Below are 24396 nucleotides of genomic sequence, written 5' to 3'. Positions count from 1 at the left end.
AATGAAGTACAAATCGTAACAGATGTAAAACCTCCACAGTCTGTCATTCTGTTGTATACTTGCCTGACTCTGAGGACAGTAAAAGAGCCATCTTTCATTCCGAGGGCCAAATGAATACCATCAGTGCTGACGGCTGCACAGCGGATCGGCTCCTCCATGTTACAGCGAGCAATCAGGGCATGATCAATAAGGCTCCATATCCTATGGAGGAGTAAAGATATGAGAAATCAAAGTTGTGATAAAAGTTCAAGCGGTGGACAAATCAATCCAAATATTAATAGTATTTATACCCAAGGTCGTATCAGTATCAGATTTATGCTAGCACAATGTAATCAATATTAACAAAAAATATATTTGTGTTTTTTGTTGTGTTGTTTTATCTTGTTGCATTGTTTATTGTTATGTTGTATATTAAGGATGGAGTAATAAACGGTATTAATAATAACCGTGGTAAAACAGTATTACTGTTTAAATTAAAATGATTAAAAAAACGTGATTGATAGCTGCACTCTGATAAACTTACGGATGGACTGGCACTACCTTAAATGCTAACATGAATACAACAGACATTAACGTCATTCCCCATTAGGAAACAACATACCCCAATCTGAAGTTGTATAAAGTACACATTACTGCCTGAGCGACTAAGCTATTTAATTGTACAGACTGAACTAACAAGCTGTGTTTTTACGGTGCACTCAAGGACCACTGAACAGAGTAGGACACCACAACGCCCGGCAGAATACTCTTGTTAGTGAAGCATTGGACACAGAAAATATGCAAAATAGTGGGCTTGTGTGTATAAGTATTTTTTTAAGCCCACTTAACAATACCTCGGTAGTAATGATAACGTAATCATTTTGGTCACAATAACCGTGATATGACATTTTCATACAGTTACATCCCTATTGTATATGTATTGTAATAAATAAGCAATAGTATAGTTTTTCCTTATGTTTAGTTATTTTGCACTGTTGACTTTACAACAACTGTATGTGATAAAGGGAAAATTCGTATTAACAGTTGAGTTGTATACAAATAAATAAAACATGTTTGTATCTATTTCTGTTATGTTTTATTCTGATTATAATTATGATCAACATAGCGAGTCAAACTCACAAAATCCTTCAACGATTTTGAAATTTTTAGGTAAAAAGTACCAGTATTGGTATTGGCAATAGTTGCCCTGTATTTACTTGGTATCAAATTGATACTTAAATGCGCAGAGTACCGCCCAACCCTAAAAAATTATAAACAGAGCTTTTATGCACAGTAATACAAATTAATACAATACAGTGTAATGTACTGACATTATATAACAATATGATCCTAGACACTGAAACATTGATATAATATTGCAATAACATCACCTGACTGAGCGATCATCGCTTCCCGTCATCGCCAAAGGTTTGCTGGGGTGCACGGCGAGCGCCCACAGCTCACCCTCACAGTGACCCTGCATGATGAGGAAAGGCTTGGTGCGGTCGTGGACTACCACCTCGAAGATCTCGCTATCCTGCGTGCCCACCAGGATGTGGTCTCCCCTCCAGCACACACTACGCACAGACAACCCTATCCACACAAACACACAGCAGAAGAAATTCTGAACAAAAAATTGACCAGTGCAAATACATTCAGCAACAACATAAAAGATGATTCAGACTGTTTAATAAACCATCAGGTGTTAATAAGGCAGATGTTAACAGGAATATTACAGTGGAACCTGCAAAGTCAAATGTTGGACTTCAAGATACATTTTAAGGGAAGACTATATCACAAGAATGCAATAAACTTGGGAGTAATTTTCAATATATCTAGAGATACTTCAGCTCCATGAGCATCCAATTAATCAACAGTGTTTTTGTTGTGATTTTACAGAAGCATAAAAAGTGATTACAAAGAGGAAAAGTATGACAGTAATCATAGAGCCAGAAATGTGAATTTACTAGTAAAAGTCAGCCAGTTTAGTCGTAAACAAAATAAAACCCCAGGCATATGCAGCAACCCTCCCTTTTTACATCCATGTCATGAAAAGTGAGTTTAAAAATTTTATTATAGAGGGAATTTATTGTTCACACTTGTATGGGTGTTAATCATGGTAAAAAGCTTAGACAAGATCATCATTCTCTCTACTTTCGTCACACATCATCAAAAGGTGAATATTTGTTTGTTTAGTGCTAATGGTAGTGTAGTGGTAATGGAGCATCCACCCACTGGAGCTCTCCAGTGATTGTTTATCAGCCTCAGGAAGGCACTAACTGAGACTCTCTCTGACGAATGAAGCCGAAAGACAATTACTTATGCATTGGCTACCTTCTATTTAAACATTTATGGCTATTTAGAACATTATTTCAAAGAGTTTCGTAATGACGGTTTAATGATGGTGACAATTTGACTTTAGAAAATAATATTTTCCATCCATCCATCCATTTTCTACCGCTACTCACTCTCGGGGTCGCGGGGGTGGCTGGAGACTATCCCGGTACGCCCTGGACAAGTCGCTACCTCATCGAACAGAATATTTTGATATCTGTTATTAATTATGACAGTGTTTCCCATTTAGTGGGTGAGGACCCTTTGGGTGTCAGAGTGATAGCGAGGAGAAGGGTAGATTTTCATGATTGTGTCTAAAGTCTAGTATTCATTTTAGACCAATACACAAGCCTGCAGCTATGTGGCAGCAGTGCTTAATCGAAACAGGCTCACTGTTCTACCCTGCAGAACTAGTAAGTGCCCAGGAACACCTGTGTACAGAGTTAACGGGGGCGAAGAAATGGAGAAGTTTGTGACAGTATAAAAAGAAAAAAGGAGTTGTCGTCAGCGGCATATATGAAACATTTAACTCATACAGAGCGTTGTAAAGATATACAAATAAATATCATCAAGTTGTCAGTAGTAATTCAATTTAGGGGTGTCGCTAAAAAATTATGTCATGAATAATTGAAAACAACTGCGTTACAGGAAAAAAATAAGCAAAAAACATTTTGAATAATGGTACAACCAAATTGGAAGTTGACCAGTGTGCCAGAACTTCTTGTGTTTGATCTTGGAGGTTACACTACACAAGACATCACAACCAGACATTGCCAATTTGCAATTGACAATTTAATAAAGTGAGATAGGGATGAGAGAGCAAGGAGCAAGTATGACATCTAAAAATGCTGTAAAACGATTCACTAACAACAAGAAAACAATATGGGAATGGCTACAAACAGACTGACACGCCTCTTAAATACGCCCATTAACACATAACCCACCTCTGCTATTTTCACCTCTAACTATTGTTAGGTCCAAGATAACAAACAAAGGCGATGGAGGAAAGAAGAAAGGAAATATTAGTAGGGACAACATAAAATAATGACTTAAACAGCATTGTGTTTATAGATATTCCACTTGGTGGGGTTGAGCCTAATTTGGCCTGTGAACTTTACTGAGAGGCGGCAGTTTGACATCACCTTTATATCCTTGGTCTGTTTCCCTGAGATCAATGACAGTAATTGGTTTGAAGTTGAGATCCCACAGGCGGACACAACCATCTCTGCCACCGGTGGCAAAACCCTCTTCGCAAGCGTTCATGCTGAAAATCCCTGACTGGAAGAAATGACAGTCTGTTAGTGTACGATAAACGAGCGTTGACAGAACCATTTCTGTGCTGTACTGTAAATGTGGCTGTTTAACGAAGCCTTCACAGCCACTTGCTACTTTGGCCTGAACATTAAACTGAGCTCTGGAGGAGCAGGAGGTGCAATTGTGTTATCACTGGAAAGGTCTGTCTGTGGTCTCCTTTGTCCGAGTGGCATGCTGCGGAATCCCCAGTGAAACATTTGGTGGTACCAAAAGCAAGCATCAGCATGTACTGTAGTTATTATCCCCTCCCCCTACCTCCCTTTCCACAACAAAGCTGTTGATCTCGTAGATATAATGTAATCCTGTGGAGCAAAAGAGTGATTTTTCTCTATTGAGCAAGTTAGCATGTGTGGTTCTACCTTTACTGAATGCATTGTTGGGGTGGGAAACATTGTCACGCACATCTAGCTGATTTAAACTTACCCCGTGAGCGCCTTGCACTGTCCTCATCAGGTTGATTCCTTTCCACACGTAGATGTCGCCATTCAAGGCACCCGAATACGTGACCTCATCCTTGGCACATGCCAGGCAGAGGATTGTTTGCAGATCCCCTGTCTTGCCGAAAACTCCACGTTTGGGTGTGAGAGCATTACCACATAAGCTCCAGAACTGCAAACACAAACATAAGAGTGAACGAGCGTGGTCGTGGTGGCTAATAATCCCCTATGTAATCCTGTTGTGACACAGCTAGTGGACAATTATGGAGTGTTTGGGTATAACCGAGTGATGAGTACTCAGTGCTGTATGGATCACACCCCCCTCCCCCTCACACACACACACGCACACACACACACACACACACTATGATGCCAGTCACCTTGAAAGACACCAAAGTCAAATACAAATATCCGTGCCCCTTCTACGAGTGTGTGCTGTAACCACCTGATCAGCATGCACAGACACAGGCGAGCGCCAACAGACGCCAGCTAGCTTATTATTTATAAGCAAGGTCATTGGAATGCATGGGCAAAGCCTCGTCTGAGGGCTAAAGCCATCAAACACAGGAGCGAGGTAGAGCGAAAGGGGACGCGCCCTGTCTGCATGGAGATAAGATCACAATGAGCCTCTCAAATTCTGAGACACGGCTGTCAACACGTGAAAACTCATACACACTCATCACCTGGAGGCAGGAGCAAAATGACACGAAGTGTTGCGCAACGATGATATTGCTCAATGTATCATTTTGTTAATCAACGGAAGGAACCAATCTCGACTGATCTAATCCACAACACTGATTAAACCTTGGCTCCTGACTGATAAACATGTGACATGTTGACAGGGGGACAAATTATCACAAACAGGGATGATGAGCATGGATATGTCATTGAATGCTCTGTATCAGGGGTGTCTAAATTGCTGACCATTTGCAGTCTGCAGATATTTTTGTCTTGGCCTGCGGTAGATTGTAGAGATAACATTTTACTAAAAAGCAGCAATGCGAATAAGGAGAATTTAAAAATAAACTGGGATGTTGGGTATTTATAATAAAAACTAATAACACAAGGTTTTGTCTTTAAATATTAATAACAATTTTAGCCTTTTTATAGAATCAAACAATAGAATGAAAATACCAAAGTCACTGACCGCATTCTTTGATTCTTCAGTACACAGAACATTTTTGGACACCTTTGCACAATGAACAAGAGTATTTGGACCCCGGAAATCACACTGACAATATTGTGTGTGTATGTCGTAATTCATAAGCATTGATTCAATTAATTGCTTTTTTGAAGTGATATGTCACTGAAGTTTGACCTCAGAAAACACCTGGCTTACATTCTCTGTGGTAGTTCATCCCCACCTTTCATTAAACCATGCCTGCCTATGGCTCCTGCTTTGTGTCATGCTTCAAAAGAAAATGGTCTTTCTCAGACTGTTCTCAGAAAGTTAAAGAATTGTCCAAATGTCTTGATAAAATTAAGTATTAAGATTTTGGGGGTGGAAAATGTGGGGTGTATTCCAACTCATGATTTATACACTATAGATGAAGAGCTGTGTCCTTGAGCGAGTTCTAAAATCATCAACCGAGTTATGAGCGTATTTCCAAGAGATTGTGCATGGGTTTGGAGCTGAGAGTTAAGTCGCACACATCACAGGTGCGTGAGCAATTTGGGACGGTCCTGTGTGTATGCGTGCGGGACTATGTTGAGTGTCTCGCTCTGTGTTAGAGGGTGCTTCGGAAGGAGGTGGAAGGAGGCTTAAATTGTACCCCACCCTGCTGTAGAGGTAGTGGGGATGGATGCAGTCTGACTGCAAAGCCCTCCCTGCCCACAACTGATAAGGCAGCGAGACTCGGGCACCAACTAATCCCTTTACTGTTTGAATTGCTGAGAGGAGACGAGATGCCAGAGGGGGTTATGATGAGGCCAGCGGCAGGAGCACAGTACACTCAGTGGAGGAATGCAAAAAGGTGAAATGGGTTGAAAAAACGCATTTAGTTCAAATTCAGAGCCTTGTAAACACTTTGCCTTTGTTTAAAATCCTCCAGCCAACGTTTGGTATTGCAAAAAAAGTATTTGAAAAACATTATCTTAAGTACAGTGGAATCTCGGTTTTCGTACGCCTCACCTTTCGTAGGATTCCGTTTGTCAAGCATTTTCACCATAAGTTTTTCCCAGGTTTGCGCAAGCTGTCTCATTTACCATATTGCCAAACATTGCGAGTAACAAACGAGTCAGTTTGTCTGCGTATATTTTTGTGGAACGGAGTACCCCAGGGATTACTAACTGGTCTAAGTCCAGACGCCGTCCTACAAGATACACAGACATGGACCTAAAGTCAACTAATTGTATAGGTATTTTAAGTTTTGACGCAGTCCTTCTATTTTCACCAGCGCAGCTATATAGCGTTTACGGTACTGGGAGATACATCCGTCCATCCATTTTCTACCGCTTGTCCTTTACGGGGTAGCGGGGGGTGCTGGAGCCTTTTGTCAGCTGCATTTGGGCGGAAGGCAGGGTACAAGTCGCCACCTCATCGCAGGGCCAAAACAGATAGACAGACAACATTCACACTCACATTCACACACTAGGGAAAATTAAGGGTTGCCAATCAACTTATCCCAAGTGCATGTCTTTGGAGGTTGGAGGAAGCCGGAGTACCCGGAGGGAACCCTCGCAGTCACAGGGAGAAAATGCAAACTCCACACGGAAAGATCCTGAGCCCAGGATTGAACCCAGGACCTTCGTATTGTGACGCACACGTACGGATCAGGAAATACACTTACAATGTCAGTTAAGCCATTCCAAATGATAATACAATCAATTGTGCACCCTAGGTGGTAAACATGGCGACTCTACAGTAAATGCAGAGACAGAGGAAAGAGAAGCGAAGCGAGTGACATGGAAGAGCAAGTGATGACAAGGGAAATAAGAGGGAAACGAGTGAGACTTATGCAGAAGGAGGACACAATCACTCTATTACAAAATGGAATGTAAAATGACAATATGACACAAAGCATAGTATTTGACCAAAAATACACACTGATGTCTGAACTGACGTCACAAAAAATAAGCACTTACAGAGCCCAACAAAAGCACCGTAAAGGGGATCTATTATGCAAAACCGACTTTTTTTAAAAACTTATTTGTACCTGTTTTTCTGTATATTGGATCTGCACACGTACAGAACATTTGAAATCAAAACATGGAGGCATTGCGGAGATATTTATAAAACAATCTTGACTCCCTTCATAATTCCTCCAAACGAGTCGTTAGGAATTTGCCGTATTTGTGACGTTTTTCCCAAGTGTGACATCAGCAGAAATCTCCTTATATGGCAAAGATTTACCCAAAGAGCTTTGCGTGAGTCCGCCATTGGAGTCCGACGCTGTAATCAATAAGTCCCTTATTTTTCTCAGTCATCTTGTTGAGGGACAGACTGGCTTGTGCATGCATCTTCCGCTGTTGCCATTTCTAATACAAAGTAGCAAATATCCATCCATCCATTTTCTACCGCTTATTCCCTTCGGGGTCGCGGGGGGTGCTGGAGCCTATCTCAGCTAGAATCGGACGGAAGGCGGGGTACACCCTGGACAAGTCATAGTTCAAACATATATCTGGTCGGTAGACATGCTATAGAAGCGCTAAAAACTACAACATGGTTGGCGGGAAGAAGACACAGTCAAAATGGAGGCATGTAAATAAGACTGCCACAAAACAACACATCCTAAAAGGTACGGTCAGAAAGCAGCTTGAATCAAATCAAATCAAATCAAACTTGATACTGTATATATAGCACTTTTCATACACAGAAAAGTAGCAAACACAATGTGCTGTACAAAACAAAACAGTAAATAAATTAAAAAAAAGAAGAAAAGAAACACGCACACACACGAACACACAGCACTATTGACAATAACAAAGCAAAAGCAAAACATGGCATGGCACTGAGGATTTGAGGAAAAACACCACCTTTGAGGAGTCCACACTGGAGAATAACTCAAATTAATACCACTTTAAAAAATATAGTATAAAACATATGATAAAATATATGTAAAAATAAAAAAAAACATTATAAATATTACATTAATAAGTTAATAAAAACATAACATTGAGAGAATAATAGTATACGAAGACGGTCTGTAAAACATAATTATTCAAAATTTGGACCCAATAATCACCTTTACATGTAATGTAGAGCTGGAGATGTTGTAAGTGTAGAAAAAGTCATATATGACCCCTTTAATTCTGACCCTGTAAATCAATGGTTCGCAATACTAACCTAAAGGTGTCCAAAGTGCGCGCCATTTTAGACTGCAAATGTTTTATTCATGGTGGCGGGGGGTCGACATTTCCTCATGCTTACATGTAGAAATGTTCTGTATCTGAACTAATTTGAATTTTTGTTGATAATGCCTGAAGTACTACACATTGGAGACTCAGTCTCCATGAAGACTGGATAAAGGTTCACTGTTACTGATAGTGGGGGTTCTTCAAAGACTTCAAAGACTGCAACACTATAGACGGCCAGGGAATCCTTTATTCATCTTTAATATGTGTGTGTGGTTTATATGTTGCCCGAATGCAGCTGGGATAGGCTCCAGCACCCCAAGCGTTAGAAAATGGTTGGATGGATGGTTTATTTGTTCATAAAACACATAGAGAAACGTTTACAAGTCTATGTCTGTGTCTTTTCTTCATGTTGGAGCAAGATCTATCAAGCACTGTGCTCCCTGCACTGTTTACATTGACGAGGCGTTCAAGGGCACTGCATAACTCTGAGTGTTAGGCAAACAGGATTTCAGACAGTTTTTTTTTAGTACGACTGCAAAATCGGGCACCGTAGGGTCAAAGAATGTTGCGAGTGCCAGAGCTTGGATAAAGAAGGTGAGAAACACTAATTAAGTGCATGTGGCTCCTCTACTTCCTATTTGTTCAACACCTGTCTTCCCCAATGAGAATCTTTTCAATAAAAGGTAAAAATTCTGTTAAATGTTCAATTATTCGTTTTTATGTCTTTTTTTTTTTATTTCATATTGTTTTTTTTGCATGAAAAATTATAATTATTGTATGTAATTTTGTGTTGTTATGTGTCAATTTTGTGTTAATATTATTGGGCATCTGCAATGGATTAATTGGATTTGCATTGTTTCTTATGGGAAACATATTTGTTTCAGCCTTCATCTAACTTTCTGGATGGATATTAAAAACCAAGATAACACTGTAGTGGAGCGGGGATGCAGAGGAATAAATATAATAACATTATAATAATAAATGATGAATTAGATTTATGTAAAGCTTTTGTCAACATTCAAAGCGCTTTACGGTACGAACTAAGAACTCATCATTTATTCATTCCACATTCACACTATGTGGTGGTGATCTACATTTGTAGCCACAGCTGCCCTGGGACAGACTGACTGTAACAGCAGTGTCAATGTTTTGTATTATTTTGATGGCAGCTTGTTTAAGCAGCTAAATAGTCGGGCCAAAGTTGGGCCCTTGAGTAGGTGCTGCCACTTAGCCAAAATACTGTATGCCGTCATTACACAACATCATATTATCTTACAAGTTAATTAAACACAAATACAATCAAAAATCTTTCCCATCTCTACTTTTAAACAAGCACAAAACGGGGTACTAAATATGTATTTAAAGTTTAATTAAGTAAAATTCATTGATTAATTTTGAGTGATCTCTTGAATCACACTTTTTAAGCAGCAACAATTCAAAGTGTTATTTTTTAAATGTTAGCAGCAACAATTGGACAGTAATGGCAACAATCAGTGCCTAGTGATGATGGACTGGAGTATTTGCTCCATAGTCAAAAACAACTTTATTAAAGCAATTACTGTGAAAAGGAATGTACTGTAGTTCATCATCGGTCAATTCATTTCTCTGTCGCACTCGTGTGACCCTGAGCGGTGTCGGAGTGTTAACTGCTATGCTAGTAGAGGTCAACAAAGAGCACTCAGAAAAAAGTAGATGAGCATTGCTTGAAGCTGGTTTTCTCACAGTTCTTGTCCATCTGCATTGAGTCAAGTCAAGTCCAGTGGCAATTCACATCATTGCCGTTTAAGCAAACTAAAACATTCACATAACAAGGCTTAATATGCTAATTCTAACTCTTTATTTTGATTCTGAGATTTACTGTAGCTTTTCATGATCAGTTTTGCATAATGTTTATACAGTCCCTTTCTGTTTTATACACATCATATTCTGTCAAATGGTATTATCTCTGTTCTATAGCATACAGATAGTAATGCATACCGTTTTCAATTTGTGTATTCTTAATGGCCAACTCATTTGAGCGTTGCAATTAGCCAGTTTTGTTACTTACTACCTTACACAGAATGCGGTGCGTGGTTGTGTCATTAGTGATGTCCTTATCGTGGTTGCAGTTTGTACGGGTGTTGAACTGCACTGCATCATACTGAGTGGAGATTCCAATACTATCCCCTTTTCATGTACAGTAGCTGATTACAATAACCAAAATAGTAGTCTTCTTTAATATTGAATATTTTTGTGTTTTGTTTAGGGGTTCATAATAAATATCCACATTTGCAATCTCATTGTTTTGGAGGTGTGCAACACTTGAGTCGTGGCTATGGTTGACAACCGTCTTTTGAACAACAGAATTGTCCCACATTTAGAAAAAAAAGTATGCGTCCTGTATTGAGAAATCAAGGGACACACTTTGTCTCATATTTGTATTACCGTGAGAATAAAAAAAGTTGGTCATTTGATGGAATCTATTGATATTTTACAGTTTGCCACAGGCTAAGCCAATCGATGCCATCTTGTCTGATCGCTGACCTATCAAACTCATTGCAGTTCACCTTTTCTGGCATCTCTGAGTATTCGTTTTGCCCTGGCTGTCACTCTGCTTCACCTTGGTGGCAGGTAACTTGAGTTATCTGCCTACCTTTTGGCAATCAAACTCCAAATGTGACTGTTTACAATTAAATTGGTTTGTAATAAAAAAAAAAAGAACCGTTGGGGTAGTTTAAATATCATTTTTGTGCCATTTAACAACTCTGCTCTCTGTGATCAAGGGTGATGGGTCAAATGCAGAGAATAATTTCGTCACACCTAGTGTGTGTGTGACAATCATTGGTACTTTAACCTTGAACATTTTTGTTGTCATTATAATAATGATGTCTTGTCTTCAAAACACTAGTTGTGTAAGTTGTTTAACATAAACATAGTGTGACCAGTTTTAGGATAGTAACACTGCAGGTGTCTATAACAGAGAGCAGGTGAGATATCAATAACTCACTAAAATGGTCAAATAATACTTGCTTAAGCATTTAGGGCATGATTTATTAAGATCCAAACACAACGCGGTAATCAGTCAGCATGTGCGTGTGATCTACTAAGAATGTGTGTGCAACTGAAAAGTGGTCCAGACCGCCTTATTTAAATGAGGGTTTTATGTGTATTATACAGGTGATCACCACAGAGACACTCTCATTTACTGCACATTTTGTTTTCATGCTCCACATGTTTTGAAACAAGCAGTTGGCATCTACCACTTTTTATGGGCATTTTAGAAGCAGTTGTGCAGTGCATTTATATTGACACTTTATTTTCCTTTTTTTTAACCACTGAAGATGCATGTAATGAAGGCTGCACTTACTATGCTCAAAACGCAAAAGTGCACACTACTTAAGTATTTTTCATATACTTAAAAAATATATATTATATGTGGAAAAAAACAAACGCCATTAAAAAATACTAAAGGACAACGAGACGCATTGATTAAACGAAATCCTCTAGCAGATATAAAATCATGTAGCTGAATAGAAAATATGTCTATTTTTTTTATTTAATATACCGTCCAAAATGTTGACACACACATGTAGGACGGGGGTTTCTCGTCTGTCCATCTTCTGTCCTTTGCAGCGCGAACGCTGATCCTGCAGCCTTGTTTGAAACTGTCAGTTTGCATGTCTTTCTGACACGTGCTGAATAAAACGTTAAATAGTGCTCGTAAAATGGTGATGAGTGTTGATCAATCATATTACGGGTACTAAATAATTATATTTGCATCTTTTCCTTTCAGTATTGTGGGCGCTTTGATAATCACTATATATTTTGCATATTAATGAAGACAGAGACGCAAAATGAATTGCACACCTTGTTCTGCTCACTTAACAGACTTAATTTTGTCTAGGTAGCTCCCATAGTGATGAACAATGGATAACCCTGCTCTATCAAAAAGCAGCACACTGAATTTATACTGTTAAGCAGGATATGTGTGATTAAGAATACATATTTAATTTATTCTGTTCATTTTGTTATTTTGCACAAAAAAAATCTAAATTTCTTTCCAACATATTTGTATTAGTCCAAAACCTGCACATCTAGTTCAATTCTAATTGTGGTTGAATCAAATAGTATAAGAATATGTTTGTGTACATTGTCAGTCATCAGGTAATGGTAATCCACAAAGGTTGAACCGATGTAACTGGACTGGACAAGAAGACAGTACAAAACTCATTTCACACAAATAAAAAGGCAAACAAAAAAAATTGGGTCAACCAACCCTAAAGGGGTCTCTTTTTTGTTTTTTTTCATGGAGTTGGCAATGCTAGTCCTGGCCAAACAAAAAACATAAAAGGCTAAACGATTAGCTTGATGTGTGTGTGTGTGCATGCATGTGTGTTGTCCACAGCCATGGTCGTTGTCATAGTGGTTGTGTTTCCCTCAGCCCACGAGTGAGTGGATTACTGCCACTAAATCTCCTGGATGCTCTGAGTGCTATAATCACTGAGCAAACCCAGGGCCAGGGAGCAGATGTCACATGGTCTGCAGGGTAAAGGCTGGGGAATTATGTGGGACAATTGCTGGATTGCCCTGCCATCGTGAAACCAGTGTAGAGGGAGGAGGAGGGAGTGGACTTAGAGGGGTTTCCGGCAAAGGTTTCTGTGCCATAGCAGTTGGGGGTAGATATCAGGGTAGCTATAATAGATGAGATCGAGATGAGAGACTACATGCAAAAGTCCCCACTGCAACAAATTTATTTTAGTGAATCTTTAGCAGAAAGCAGAGATCTCTTATTTTAATGTGCATAATTATTGCAAATAAACTACTTCTTTGTAGTCTGCATCAAGAGCACAGCACCTCTGGACATTAAAAAAAGCAAATAAACTTCCAACTGTCTCTTTTCCCTGGTATTACTGCATGATTTAAACATTTTAGCATTCCGTTGAAAGACCATCTTTTTTATTATTATTTATTCAAGTTCACCTTGATTTTATGCATTAAACAGCTTTACATGACCACTCCGCACATAGTTACCATAAACACGATCCCTGTCTTCCTAATGGGAACTCTTCCAAGGCTCTGGGCTACTTGTTATTTCCTAATGGCTTTGCACCAAAAGGAATACTGCAACATATCCCAAAGGAAGGTTTGGCAGCGACACCCTAGATGAACTTGTTAATATTTTATGAAGAATGTGGAGAGAGAAGCAATAGAGCCAAGCCCCCCAAAAAAAGATGCCGGCGCAGCTGCAGCTTGAGAGAGTTGTGAAAAGCTGAATGAGGGGAGCTCGAAGTCATAGTGCCCTGTAATATTCCTTCCTCTTTGCAATTGACTGCAAATTTGTGAGAAGCTAACACAAGTTATTGGCTTCTGCACTTACATGTAATACCTCACTTTCATGGAGTCTCGAGTGAAATTAATTTGCACACCTCTACGGTTGTACAAACAAATCTGTATTCAAATATTATGCAAATTCTTACATGTTAGAAAGGGACTGCACTTTTTTTTAGATTTTTATTATTATTTTATTTTATTTTTTATTTATTTTTGTCTTGTCCAGCTTCTCAGGCAAATCATATAGTTGATGTAAATGCCCATATCGGCTGTTCAGATTTACTTTACAAAAGAGAAGTGTAGGATACTTCTCTTGTTGCCTAATTTGTATTTGACTTTATTAAATGTATTTATATAATCATTTGATGCAGCCAGGCCAGAGCAGGAGGGGATAGAAAGAGAAAAAAAAGGAAGACAGAGGGGGAAATTGTGGGGACAAGAGGGGGATTAGACAGAGAGACAAAAACAACAAGAGCAAACACAACAATAACAACAACAACAACAATAGAGCAACATCAGCAAATACGACATGTACAAATATGATGGTAAAAGTGACAGCAAATAAGCAGTTAGCAAAAATAAAAAATAATACAGAAATGACAATGAGCATTATTACACTACAAATGGAGCAATACAAATACTAGTAGAAATAGGTTAAGCTTTGTCAGTGTGCCATGTGCTACACAGTTTACCCTAGGGCAACAACGTTAATATATGTTTGATGAAATGTGATTATGTGCATGAATTTATGTATGTATATGTACTTGTATATGTACAGTATGTGTATATGTATGTTTGTACAGTGAATGTATATGTACAGTATGTGTATATGTATGTTTGTACAGTGAATGTATATGTACAGTACGTGTATATGTATGTTTGTACAGTGAATGTATATGTACAGTATGTGTATATGTATGTTTGTACAGTAAATGTATATGTACAGTATGTGTATATGTATGTTTGTACAGTGAATGTGCGTGTGGATGTACGAACTTTGAGTATGTAGGTATGTACTGTATTTGTGTATGTACAGTATGTGGGAGCGTAGGTATCTATGTATGTATGTTTGTGAGTATATGTGTATTTGTATGTACAACATATTTGACTCCCAGTGTGTGTGGGAGCCAGAATACGGCCCCAGCCTCCCAGAGAGCCCAACCCACAAACAGCAGGTATGGCGCCCAGGGAAACAGGGACCACCGGCCCCACGCAGCCAGGCAGGCCAGCGACAGGAACCCCAGAGCCAGGCCCACCGTGCCGCCCGTAAGAGCCAGCAGCAGGCCGCAGACAGACGCACCCGGCAGAGGACAAGGCACGAGAGAAGCAGGGGACAGCCAGACCTCAAGCCAGCGAGAGACCACACCCCACACAGGCAGAAAGGCGGGACGCCCCGCCCGGGGGACCCAGAGACTCCCCGCAACTGGACGGGAAGACCGCTCCCGCCCCACCAGCAACCGGGCCCCCACGAGCCCAGCCCCCATCCCCGGAGAGCGAGGCGAGGCACGCCCCCGGCCAACCCTCCCAAGTCGGCCGCCGCAGGACCACCCAGCACGGGGCCACAGGAACCACCCACCCCAACCGCAGGGACCCCAACGATGGCGATGGAACAACCAGCAACCGCCTTTTTTTGGAACTTTGCCTATCGTTCACAATCATTTGGCATCCGATTGATAGGGACTACGTGGCTCGGGTGGTAGAGTGGTCGTGCCAGCAACCTGAGGGTTCCAGGTTCGATCCAAGCTTCCGCCATCCTAGTCACGTCCGTTGTGTCCTTGGACAAGACACTTCAACCTTGCTCCTGATGAGTCGTGGTTAGGGTCTTGCATGGCAGCTCCCGCCATCAGTGTGTGAATGTGTGTATGAACGAGTAAATGTGGTAATAGTGTAATTTTTTTTCATGCATTCTAACTTGTAAATAAAAGTAAATAAAGGGCTGATTAAAATGCAGCGAATGTGGGAGGTCCTCTAATTCGCCCACAAAACAACCACCCAAAAAAGCCAACAATACTCTATTCACACTTTGTGACTTGAATATTAACCAAGTATTAGTGATATTGTTATTATAAGAGCTAACATAGACAAACTAGTTCTATCGGCGCCATGATCACAAGCTTGCGTGCCAATGTTGACATGATCAATAGATGAGCTGCTTCGTCGTTTTCTTGCTCGTGGAAGTTTATTCTAGAACATAAATCATGCCTCTCACCTGGATAGCAAAAGGATGAGAACGTATTCTGACGAGTTGGTCAAATTTGGCATCCAATTGATGCGTTTTTTAAATAAATGCGCTGCCGAATGCTTAAAGGGGAACATTATCACCAGACCTATGTAAGCGTCAATATATACCTTGATGTTGCAGAAAAAAGACCATATTTTTTTTTAACCGATTTCCGAACTCTAAATGGGTGAATTTTGGCGAATTAAACGCCTTTCTATTATTCGCTCTCGGAGCGATGACGTCACATTGTGACGTCACATCGGGAAGCAATCCGCCATTTTCTCAAACACATTACAAACACCGAGTCAAATCAGCTCTGTTATTTTCCGTTTTTTTCGACTGTTTTCCGTACCTTGGAGACATCATGCCTCGTCGGTGTGTTGTCGGAGGGTGTAACAACACGAACAGGGACGGATTCAAGTTGCACCAGTGGCCCAAAGATGCAAAAGTGGCAAGAAATTGGACGTTTGTTCCGCACACTTTACTGACGAAAGCTATGCTACGACAGAGATGGCAAGAATGTGTGGATATCCTGCGACACTCAAAGCAAATGCATTTCCAACGATAAAGTCAAAGAAATCTGCTGCCAGACCCCCAGGAAAAGAGTGCGGATGAGCGTATGTCTACAGAATATATTAATTGATGAAAACTGGGCTGTCTGCACTCTCAAAGTGCATGTTGTTGCCAAATGTATTTCATATGCTGTAAACCTAGTTCATAGTTGTTAGTTTCCTTTAATGCCAAACAAATACATACCAATCGTTGGTTAGAAGGCGATCGCTGAATTCGTCCTTCCTTTCTCCCGTGTCGCTGGCTGTCGTGTCGTTTTCGTCTGTTTCGCTTGCATACGGTTCAAACCGATATGGCTCAATAGCTTCAGTTTCTTCTTCAATTTCGTTTTCGCTACCTGCCTCCACACTACAACCATCCGTTTCAATACATGCGTAATCTGTTGAATCGCTTAAACCGCTGAAATCCGAGTCTGAATCCGAGCTAATGTCGCTATAAACTTGCTGTTCTATCCGCCATGTTTGTTTGTATTGGCATCACTATGTGACGTCACAGGAAAATGGACGGGTGTATATAACGATGGTTAAAATCAGGCACTTTGAAGGTTTTATTTAGGGATATTGCGTGATGGGTAAAGTTTTGAAAAAAACTTTGAAAAATAAAATAAGCCACTGGGAACTGATTTTTAATGGTTTTAACCCTTCTGAAATTGTGATAATGTTCCCCTTTAAAATGAGCAAATTGCGTAAATAATAAATTAATATATTATTATTATAAAAGTGCTCGTTAATACTCTCCATATATACTTATAGCATGTATATAAAACCTTAATGGAGATGTTTGGATGTTTTTTAAGGGTGTTTTAGACAGAATAGAGCAACTCCCATAAGCTCCATTGTAACGGTATATTGATGGCATTTATTTACTAGATAGAATGCAGAAAAAATGAAAAACATATGTGTTCTTGTCTTACATGATTGTGAATGATAAGCAAATTTCCCAAAAAAAGTGCAGTTCCCCTTTTAAAAGCAACATGCAAATGCATCTTTACCTTAATATGTTTGACTCCACAGCTTACGAGCTTGCTTGGCTGGTATAAATCCCAAGATATGTCGAATATCTGTGGAGAGAAGAGAATACATCAAATATTGGCTTTTTGCACAAACATCACAACATCCCATTGAAACAGAGTGTGGATTGCTGTGCAGGGATGCTCGTACTTGCCCGATTTGTGACAGATAAATGAAAAGAGACAAATGTGTGTGATTGAAATGACTGTGTTGCAGAGTGGGTAGGCTGTATTAGAAAACAACAGCTGTCTGTATAATCATCATTTGAAAATCCCTTTTGATTAGCTGTGTGGTGTCTGAAACACTCTCTGTAAAACCCAAATTCGATGAGGGGAGCTGATTTATTCCATGTCTTGTTTGGACTGGCCCTCAATTTTACAAATGAGAACTGTCGATGGACGAAGGTGCTGGAAGAATGCGTTTACCCTGTCTGTATGTCCCGGTGCGGCTGCCAGAACCTTCCCTCTCCTCCAGTCCCACACACATATTGTGTTTTTAGAGTCCAAACCCACGGACACCAAGCACTGCAGACAGAAACACACATTATATAGAAGAACACAGGGTGACCAGGCTTTGTTGTACTAAATACAATTAAAAGCTGTTTCACTACCCTCACTGTGGCATGGCAAGCCACAATGAAAAGGTTAATAATAATGTCTACAGAACAGTTGTCCAGCCCCTGGCGCTCCCAGTGAGCTCGCTGGAGTGTTTCTGCTGGAGGAGCCTCCTATAGCTAACTGAGTGAGTAGGCTGGAGCAGCCGAGCAGAAGTGAACATAGCCGCTCTTATGGAAATGCAGCTCCACTCTGTAGCCTGCTTTGTATGGCAGGGGATGTCCTCTTACATGCACTGACTGAATCAATCTTTGGATGTCTCCCTTTTCACTTGTTTTAAGACATGTGCAGACTGGTGAGCAGCATGGGGAAGTTTCAGCTAAAATATGTGCACACAAGAGGGCTGAAAATGTAGTTTTAGAATCTCAAGTCCTCTTTGTTGAACCATGCTTGAGGGGAAACACTGGATTGCTGGTCGGTCCAGAAATAACACAACTATTTCATGTTTTCTCTGGTTAGCGTCACACTAAGAGGATGTCGGTGCACATTCTTTAATTACTTTTATATTTGGACTGCCTAGTCATACCAGGGATCCTTCTGTTTTGTTCTGACATTCTTTGAATAGGAGGGATAAATAGAGCTACTGTACCTCACAGGGAAGCAACACAGGCACCTCCTGCTTTAAATACTGTCACTTTGCATCTAAATCCCCAGCTAGTTAGCCATGCAGAAAAAGAGCATAGGCTTATTTCTTTCGGCAAAATACAGGAGGTATAACTGCAGTGCAAGAGCTCCCGTGGGAGACATGCACAGATAAAAATCAAGAAATAGTTCCTACATAAAGTAGTATTGATCTTTAGAGTTTAAATCGGCATTAAGTGGACACTGCAATATGTGTATTCCCCAATACGAAATTTAGGGTCAGTATGCCCTCAGTCTCCTTTTATTGGCTTGCCAAGCATAAAGCATTTCATAGATTATCTAGCAGGCACCAATTTTTTCTTGACAGAGTGCTTTCTGACTCATGTTTGTTGATGGCTAAAGCATGTTTAAATGTTCAGTTCCATTTCAGTTTATTTCTAACATGAATACGATACAATGTAATGCATCACATATTTCCAGTTGTTTCATTACAGCACGTCCGAAAAGGAGTAAGAAGAAGCAGAGCTTACTTAATCCTACCCCTTTTCATATTTTAGCCTATTTCCTTGTTCTCTGTAACAGAACAGTGAATAAATAAATAATAAGTAAATAATATACCATAGTAAGTAAACAAATATTAAATACATAAATAATCTTTATCTCAAAAAAAAAAAAAAAAAAGGCGTTCAAGATGTCATCATAATTATTGTTCTGTGTACTTTGTGAACACTTGTAGTTTGAACAGTCTCTTAAACTGAATTATATTGGTGCTTTGTTTGATTTCTTTGCTTAATCCATTCCATAATTTAATTCCACATACGGATATGCTAAAGGTTTTAAGTGTTGTACGCGCATACAAATGTTTTAAATGAGATTTTCTTCTAAGGTTTTATTTCTCCTCTTTTGTTGAGAAGAATTGTAGGGTAGCAGGTTATAGTTTGCTTTGCACATAATTTTAGCTGGTTGCAAGTGCACCAAATCGTTGAATTTCAATATTTGTGATTTAATAAATAAAGGGGTTGTATGTTCTCTATATCCAACATTATGTATTATTCTAATTGATCTTTTTTGTAACACCGTTAGTGAATGAAGCGCACATTTGTAGTTGTTTCCCCATATTTATACACAATAACTCAGATATGGTAACACTGGTGAGCAGTAAAGAATATGAAGTGATTTTTGGTCTACATGTTTTGCTTTATTCATTATTGACGTGTTTCTTGCTACTTCCATCCATCCATCTTCTTCCGCTTATCCGAGGTCGGGTCGCGGGGGCAGCAGCCTAAGCAGGGAAGCCCAGACTTCCCTCTCCCCAGCCACTTCGTCCAGCTCCTCCCGGGGGATCCCGAGGCTTTCCCAGGCCAGCCGGGAGACATAGTCTTCCCAACGTATCCTGGGTCTTCCCCGTGGCCTCCTACCGGTCGGACGTGCCCGAAACACCTCCCGAGGGAGGCGTTCGGGTGGCATCCTGACCAGATGCCCGAACCACCTCATCTGGCTCCTCTCGATGTGGAGGAGCAGCGGCTTTACTTTGAGCTCCCCCCGGATGACACAGCTTCTCACCCTATCTCTAAGGGAGAGCCCCGCCACCCGGCGGAGGAAACTCATTTCGGCCGCTTGTACCCTTGATCTTGTCCTTTCGGTCATGACCCAAAGCTCATGACCATAGGTGAGGATGGGAACGTAGATCGACCGGTAAATCGAGAGCTTTGCCTTCTGGCTCAGCTCCTTCTTCACCACAACGGATCGATACAGCGTCCGCATTACTGAAGACGCCGCACCGATCCGCCTGTCGATCTCACGATCCACTCTTCCCTCACTCGTGAACAAGACTCCGAGGTACTTGAACTCCTCCACTTGGGGCAAGATCTCCTCCCCAACCCGGAGATGGCACTCCACCCTTTTCCGGGCGAGAACCATGGACTCGGATTTGGAGGTGCTGATTCCCATCCCAGTCGCTTCACACTCGGCTGCGAACCGATCCAGTGAGAGCTGAAGATCTTGGCCAAATGAAGCCATCAGGACCACATCATCTGCAAAAAGCAGAGACCTAATCCTGCAGCCACCAAACCAGATACCCTCAACGCCCTGACTGCGCCTAGAAATTCTGTCCATAAAGGTTATGAACAGAATCGGTGACAAAGGGCAGCCCTGGCGGAGTCCAACCCTCACTGGAAACGGGTCCGACTTACTGCCGGCAATGCGGACCAAGCTCTGACACTGATTATACAGGGAGCGAACCGCCACAATAAAACAGTCCGTTACCCCATACTCTCTGAGCACTACCCACAGGACTTCCCGGGGTACACGGTCGAATGCCTTCTCCAAGTCCACAAAGCACATGTAGACTGGTTGAGCAAACTCCCATGCACCCTCAAGGACCCTGCCGAGAGTATAGAGCTGGTCCACAGTTCCACGACCAGGACGAAAACCACACTGTTCCTCCTGAATCCGAGGTTCGACTATCCGGCGTAGCCTCCTCTCCAGTACACCTGAATAGACCTTACCGGGAAGGCTGAGGAGTGTGATCCCACGATACTTGGAACACACCCTCCGGTTCCCCTTCTTAAAGAGAGGAACCACCACCCCGGTCTGCCAATCCAGAGGTACCGCCCCCGATGTCTACGCGATGTTGCAGAGTCTTGTCAACCAAGACAGCCCCACAACATCCACAGCCTTAAGGAACTCGGGGCGGATCTCATCCACCCCCGGGGCCTTGCCACCGAGGAGCTTTTTAACTACCTTGGCAACCTCAGCCCCAGAAATAGGAGAGCCCACCACAGATTCCCCAGGCCCTGCTTCCTCATAGGAAGACGTGCTGGTAGGATTGAGGAGGTCTTCAAATTATTCCCTCCACCGATCCACAACATCCGCAGTCGAGGTCAGCAGAACACCATCCCCACCATACACGGTGTTGACATTGCACTGCTTCCCCTTCCTGAGGCGGCGGATGGTGGTCCAGAATCGCTTCGAAGCCGTCCGGAAGTCGTTTTCCATGGCTTCCCCGAACTCCTCCCATGTCCGAGTTTTTGCCTCCGCGACCGCTGAAGCCGCACATCGCTTGGCCTGTTGGTACCTGTCTGCTGCCTCCGGAGTCCTATGAGCCAAAAGAGCCCGATAGGACTCTTTCTTCAGCTTGACGGCATCCCTTACCGGGACACCAGCGGGTTCTAGGATTACCGCCACGACAGGCACCAACCACCTTGCGGCCACAGCTCCGATCGGCCGCCTCGACAATAGAGGCACGGAACATCGTCCACTCGGACTCAATGTCTAGTGCCTCCCTCGTGACATGTTCAAAGTTCTTCCGGAGGTGGGAATTGAAACTCTCTCTGACAGGAGACTCTGCCAGGCGTTCCCAGCAAACCCTCACAATGCGTTTGGGCCTGCCAGGTCTGTCCGGCATCCTCCCCCACCATCGCAGCCAACTCACCACCAGGTGGTGATCGGTAGAAAGCTCCGCCCCTCTCTTCACCCGAGTGTCCAAAACATGAAACTGCAGATCCGATGACACAACTACAAAGTCGATCATGGAACTGCGGCCTAGGGTGTCCTGGTGCCAAGTGCACATATGGACACCCTTATGTTTGAACATGGTGTTTGTTATTGACAATCTGTGACGAGCACAAAAGTCCAATAACAAAACACCACTCGGGTTCAGATCCGGGCGGCCATTCTTCCCAATCACGCCTCTCCAGGTTTCACTGTCGCTGCCAACATGAGCGTTGAAGTCCCCCAGTAGAACGAGGGAATCACCCGGGGGAGCACTCTCCAGTACTCCCTCGAGTGAATCCAAAAAGGGTGGGTAGTCTGAGCAGCCGTTTGGCGCGTAAGCGCAAACAACAGTCAGGACCCGTCCCCCCACCCGAAGGCGGAGGGAGGCTACCCTCTCGTCCATCGGGTTGAACTCCAACGTGCAGGCTTTGAGCCGGGGGGCAACAAGAATTTCCACCCCAGCCTGTCGCCTCTCACTGCCGGCAACGCCAGAGTGGAAGAGAGTCCAGCCCCTCTCAAGAGAACTGGTTCCAGAGCCCTTGCTGTGCGTCGAAGTGAGTCCGACTATATCTAGCCGGAACTTCTCCACCTCTCTGAGCTGCCACCTTAACGTGGTAGAGGAGTTTGCGTGTCCCAATGATCCTAGGAGCTATGTTGTCCGGGGGCTTCTATGCCCCCTGGTAGGGTCTCCCAAGGCAAACTGGTCCTAGGTGAGGGATCAGACAAAGAGCAGCTCGAAGACCTCTATGAAGAACACGAACAAGGAACCCAGATTTCCCTTGCCCGGACGCGGGTCACCGGGGCCCCCCTCTGGAGCCAGGCCCGGAGGTGGGGCACGATGGCGAGTGCCTGGTGGCCGGGCCGGTCCCCGTGGGGCCCGGCCGGGCACAGCCCGAGGAGGTAACGTGGGTCCCCCCTCCAATGGGCTCACCATCCATAGCAGGGGCCATAGAGGTCGGGTGCAGTGTGAGCTGGGCGGCAGCCGAAGGCAGGGCACTTGGCGGTCCGATCCTCAGCTACATAAGCTAGCTCTTGGGACGTAGAACGTCACCTCGCTGGGGGGGAAGGAGCCTGAGCTAGTGCGTGAGGTGCTACTTGCTACTTTATGTTGTATATTTTTTACATGAGATTTCCAGTTAATTTTATCATCTATTATTACACCCCAAAATGTGTTTTCTTTTACCCTTTCAATATCTACTCCATCTATTTGTAATTGTGTTTGACTTTCTCTTCTACTGTTGCCAAATAGCATTATTTTAGTTTTACTGAGATTCAAAGATAGTCTGTTTTTGTCAAACCATGTTTTTAATTTGTTAATTTCTTCTGTTATTATTTGTATTAACTTTGGTGTGTTCTCTCCTGAACAAAACACAGTTGTATCATCTGCAAATAATACTAACTTTAAGTCCTTTGTAACTTTACAAATGTCGTTTAAATAGAGATTGAACAATTTTGGTCCCAGTATTGATCCCTGAGGTACGCCACAAGATATTTTCAGCTCTATTTCAATAATTTTTGAAAATTGTAGGAGTAGAGAAACAGTTCTGAAATTTGTAATTTGTCTTATAAATCGGTACGACTTTTGCTATTTTCATTTTATCTGGGGATTTGCCTGTTTGAAATGATAGGTTGTTGATAGAGATGTCAGATAATAGCTTTTTGGCTGATATCCGATATTCTGATATTGTCCAACTCTTAATTACCGATTCCGATATCAACCGATACCGATATATACAGTCGTGGAATTAACACATTATGATGCCTAATTTTGTTGTGATGCCCCGCTGGATGCATTAAACAATGTAACTTTACCATGAATTGATTAACGTGGACCCCAGTTGAAAAACTTATTCGGGTGTTACCATTTAGTTGTCAATTATACGGAATATGTACTGTACTGTGCAATCTACTAATACAAGTTTCAATCAATCAATCAAAAACAAGGTTTTCCAAAATAAGAGAACAACTTCAACTCCAGTTATGGAAAAAAGTGCTAACTTGGCACTGCCATATTTATTATTGAAGTCACAAAGTGCATTATTTTTTTTAACATGCCTCAAAACAGCTTGGAATTTGGGACATGCTCTCCCTGAGATAATCCTGATACCCATTACAACTATGGGAAATACTATACTTTGACTTTCACAAAGTGCATTATTTTTTATTTTTTTTAAACATGCCTCAAAACAACAGCTACAAAAACAATGAAGGCACACAGCTTCAGTCCAGAGTAT

The 24396-nt window shown here is 41.8% G+C and overlaps 1 protein-coding gene across 7 annotated transcripts in view; it reads right to left on the bottom strand.

Moving 5' to 3' along the window:
- The window catches only part of eml5 (EMAP like 5), a 112368-nt gene that overhangs the window by 46423 nt on the left and 41549 nt on the right, over nucleotides 1–24396 (bottom strand). For all 7 annotated transcript variants that reach the window (XR_009816025.2, XR_009816026.2, XR_009816028.2 and 4 more), the window contains exons 3-8: nucleotides 17897–17995; nucleotides 17453–17521; nucleotides 4051–4236; nucleotides 3456–3591; nucleotides 1371–1572; nucleotides 64–201 (exon numbers count right to left, since the gene is read on the bottom strand). Coding sequence is in view for 1 of the 7 variants with exons in the window: in XM_061968762.2 (XP_061824746.2) it covers nucleotides 64–201; nucleotides 1371–1572; nucleotides 3456–3591; nucleotides 4051–4236; nucleotides 17453–17521; nucleotides 17897–17995 (830 nt within the window). In the remaining 6 variants the exon portion in view is untranslated. The remainder of the gene's footprint in view (nucleotides 1–63; nucleotides 202–1370; nucleotides 1573–3455; nucleotides 3592–4050; nucleotides 4237–17452; nucleotides 17522–17896; nucleotides 17996–24396) is intronic.

The sequence above is a fragment of the Nerophis lumbriciformis genome, linkage group LG08, assembly GCF_033978685.3.
Source record: "Nerophis lumbriciformis linkage group LG08, RoL_Nlum_v2.1, whole genome shotgun sequence".
Taxonomy (NCBI): Eukaryota; Metazoa; Chordata; class Actinopteri; order Syngnathiformes; family Syngnathidae; genus Nerophis; species Nerophis lumbriciformis.
Note: the sequence above shows the minus strand (reverse complement) of the source record. Positions and strands in the feature narration are given on the sequence as shown.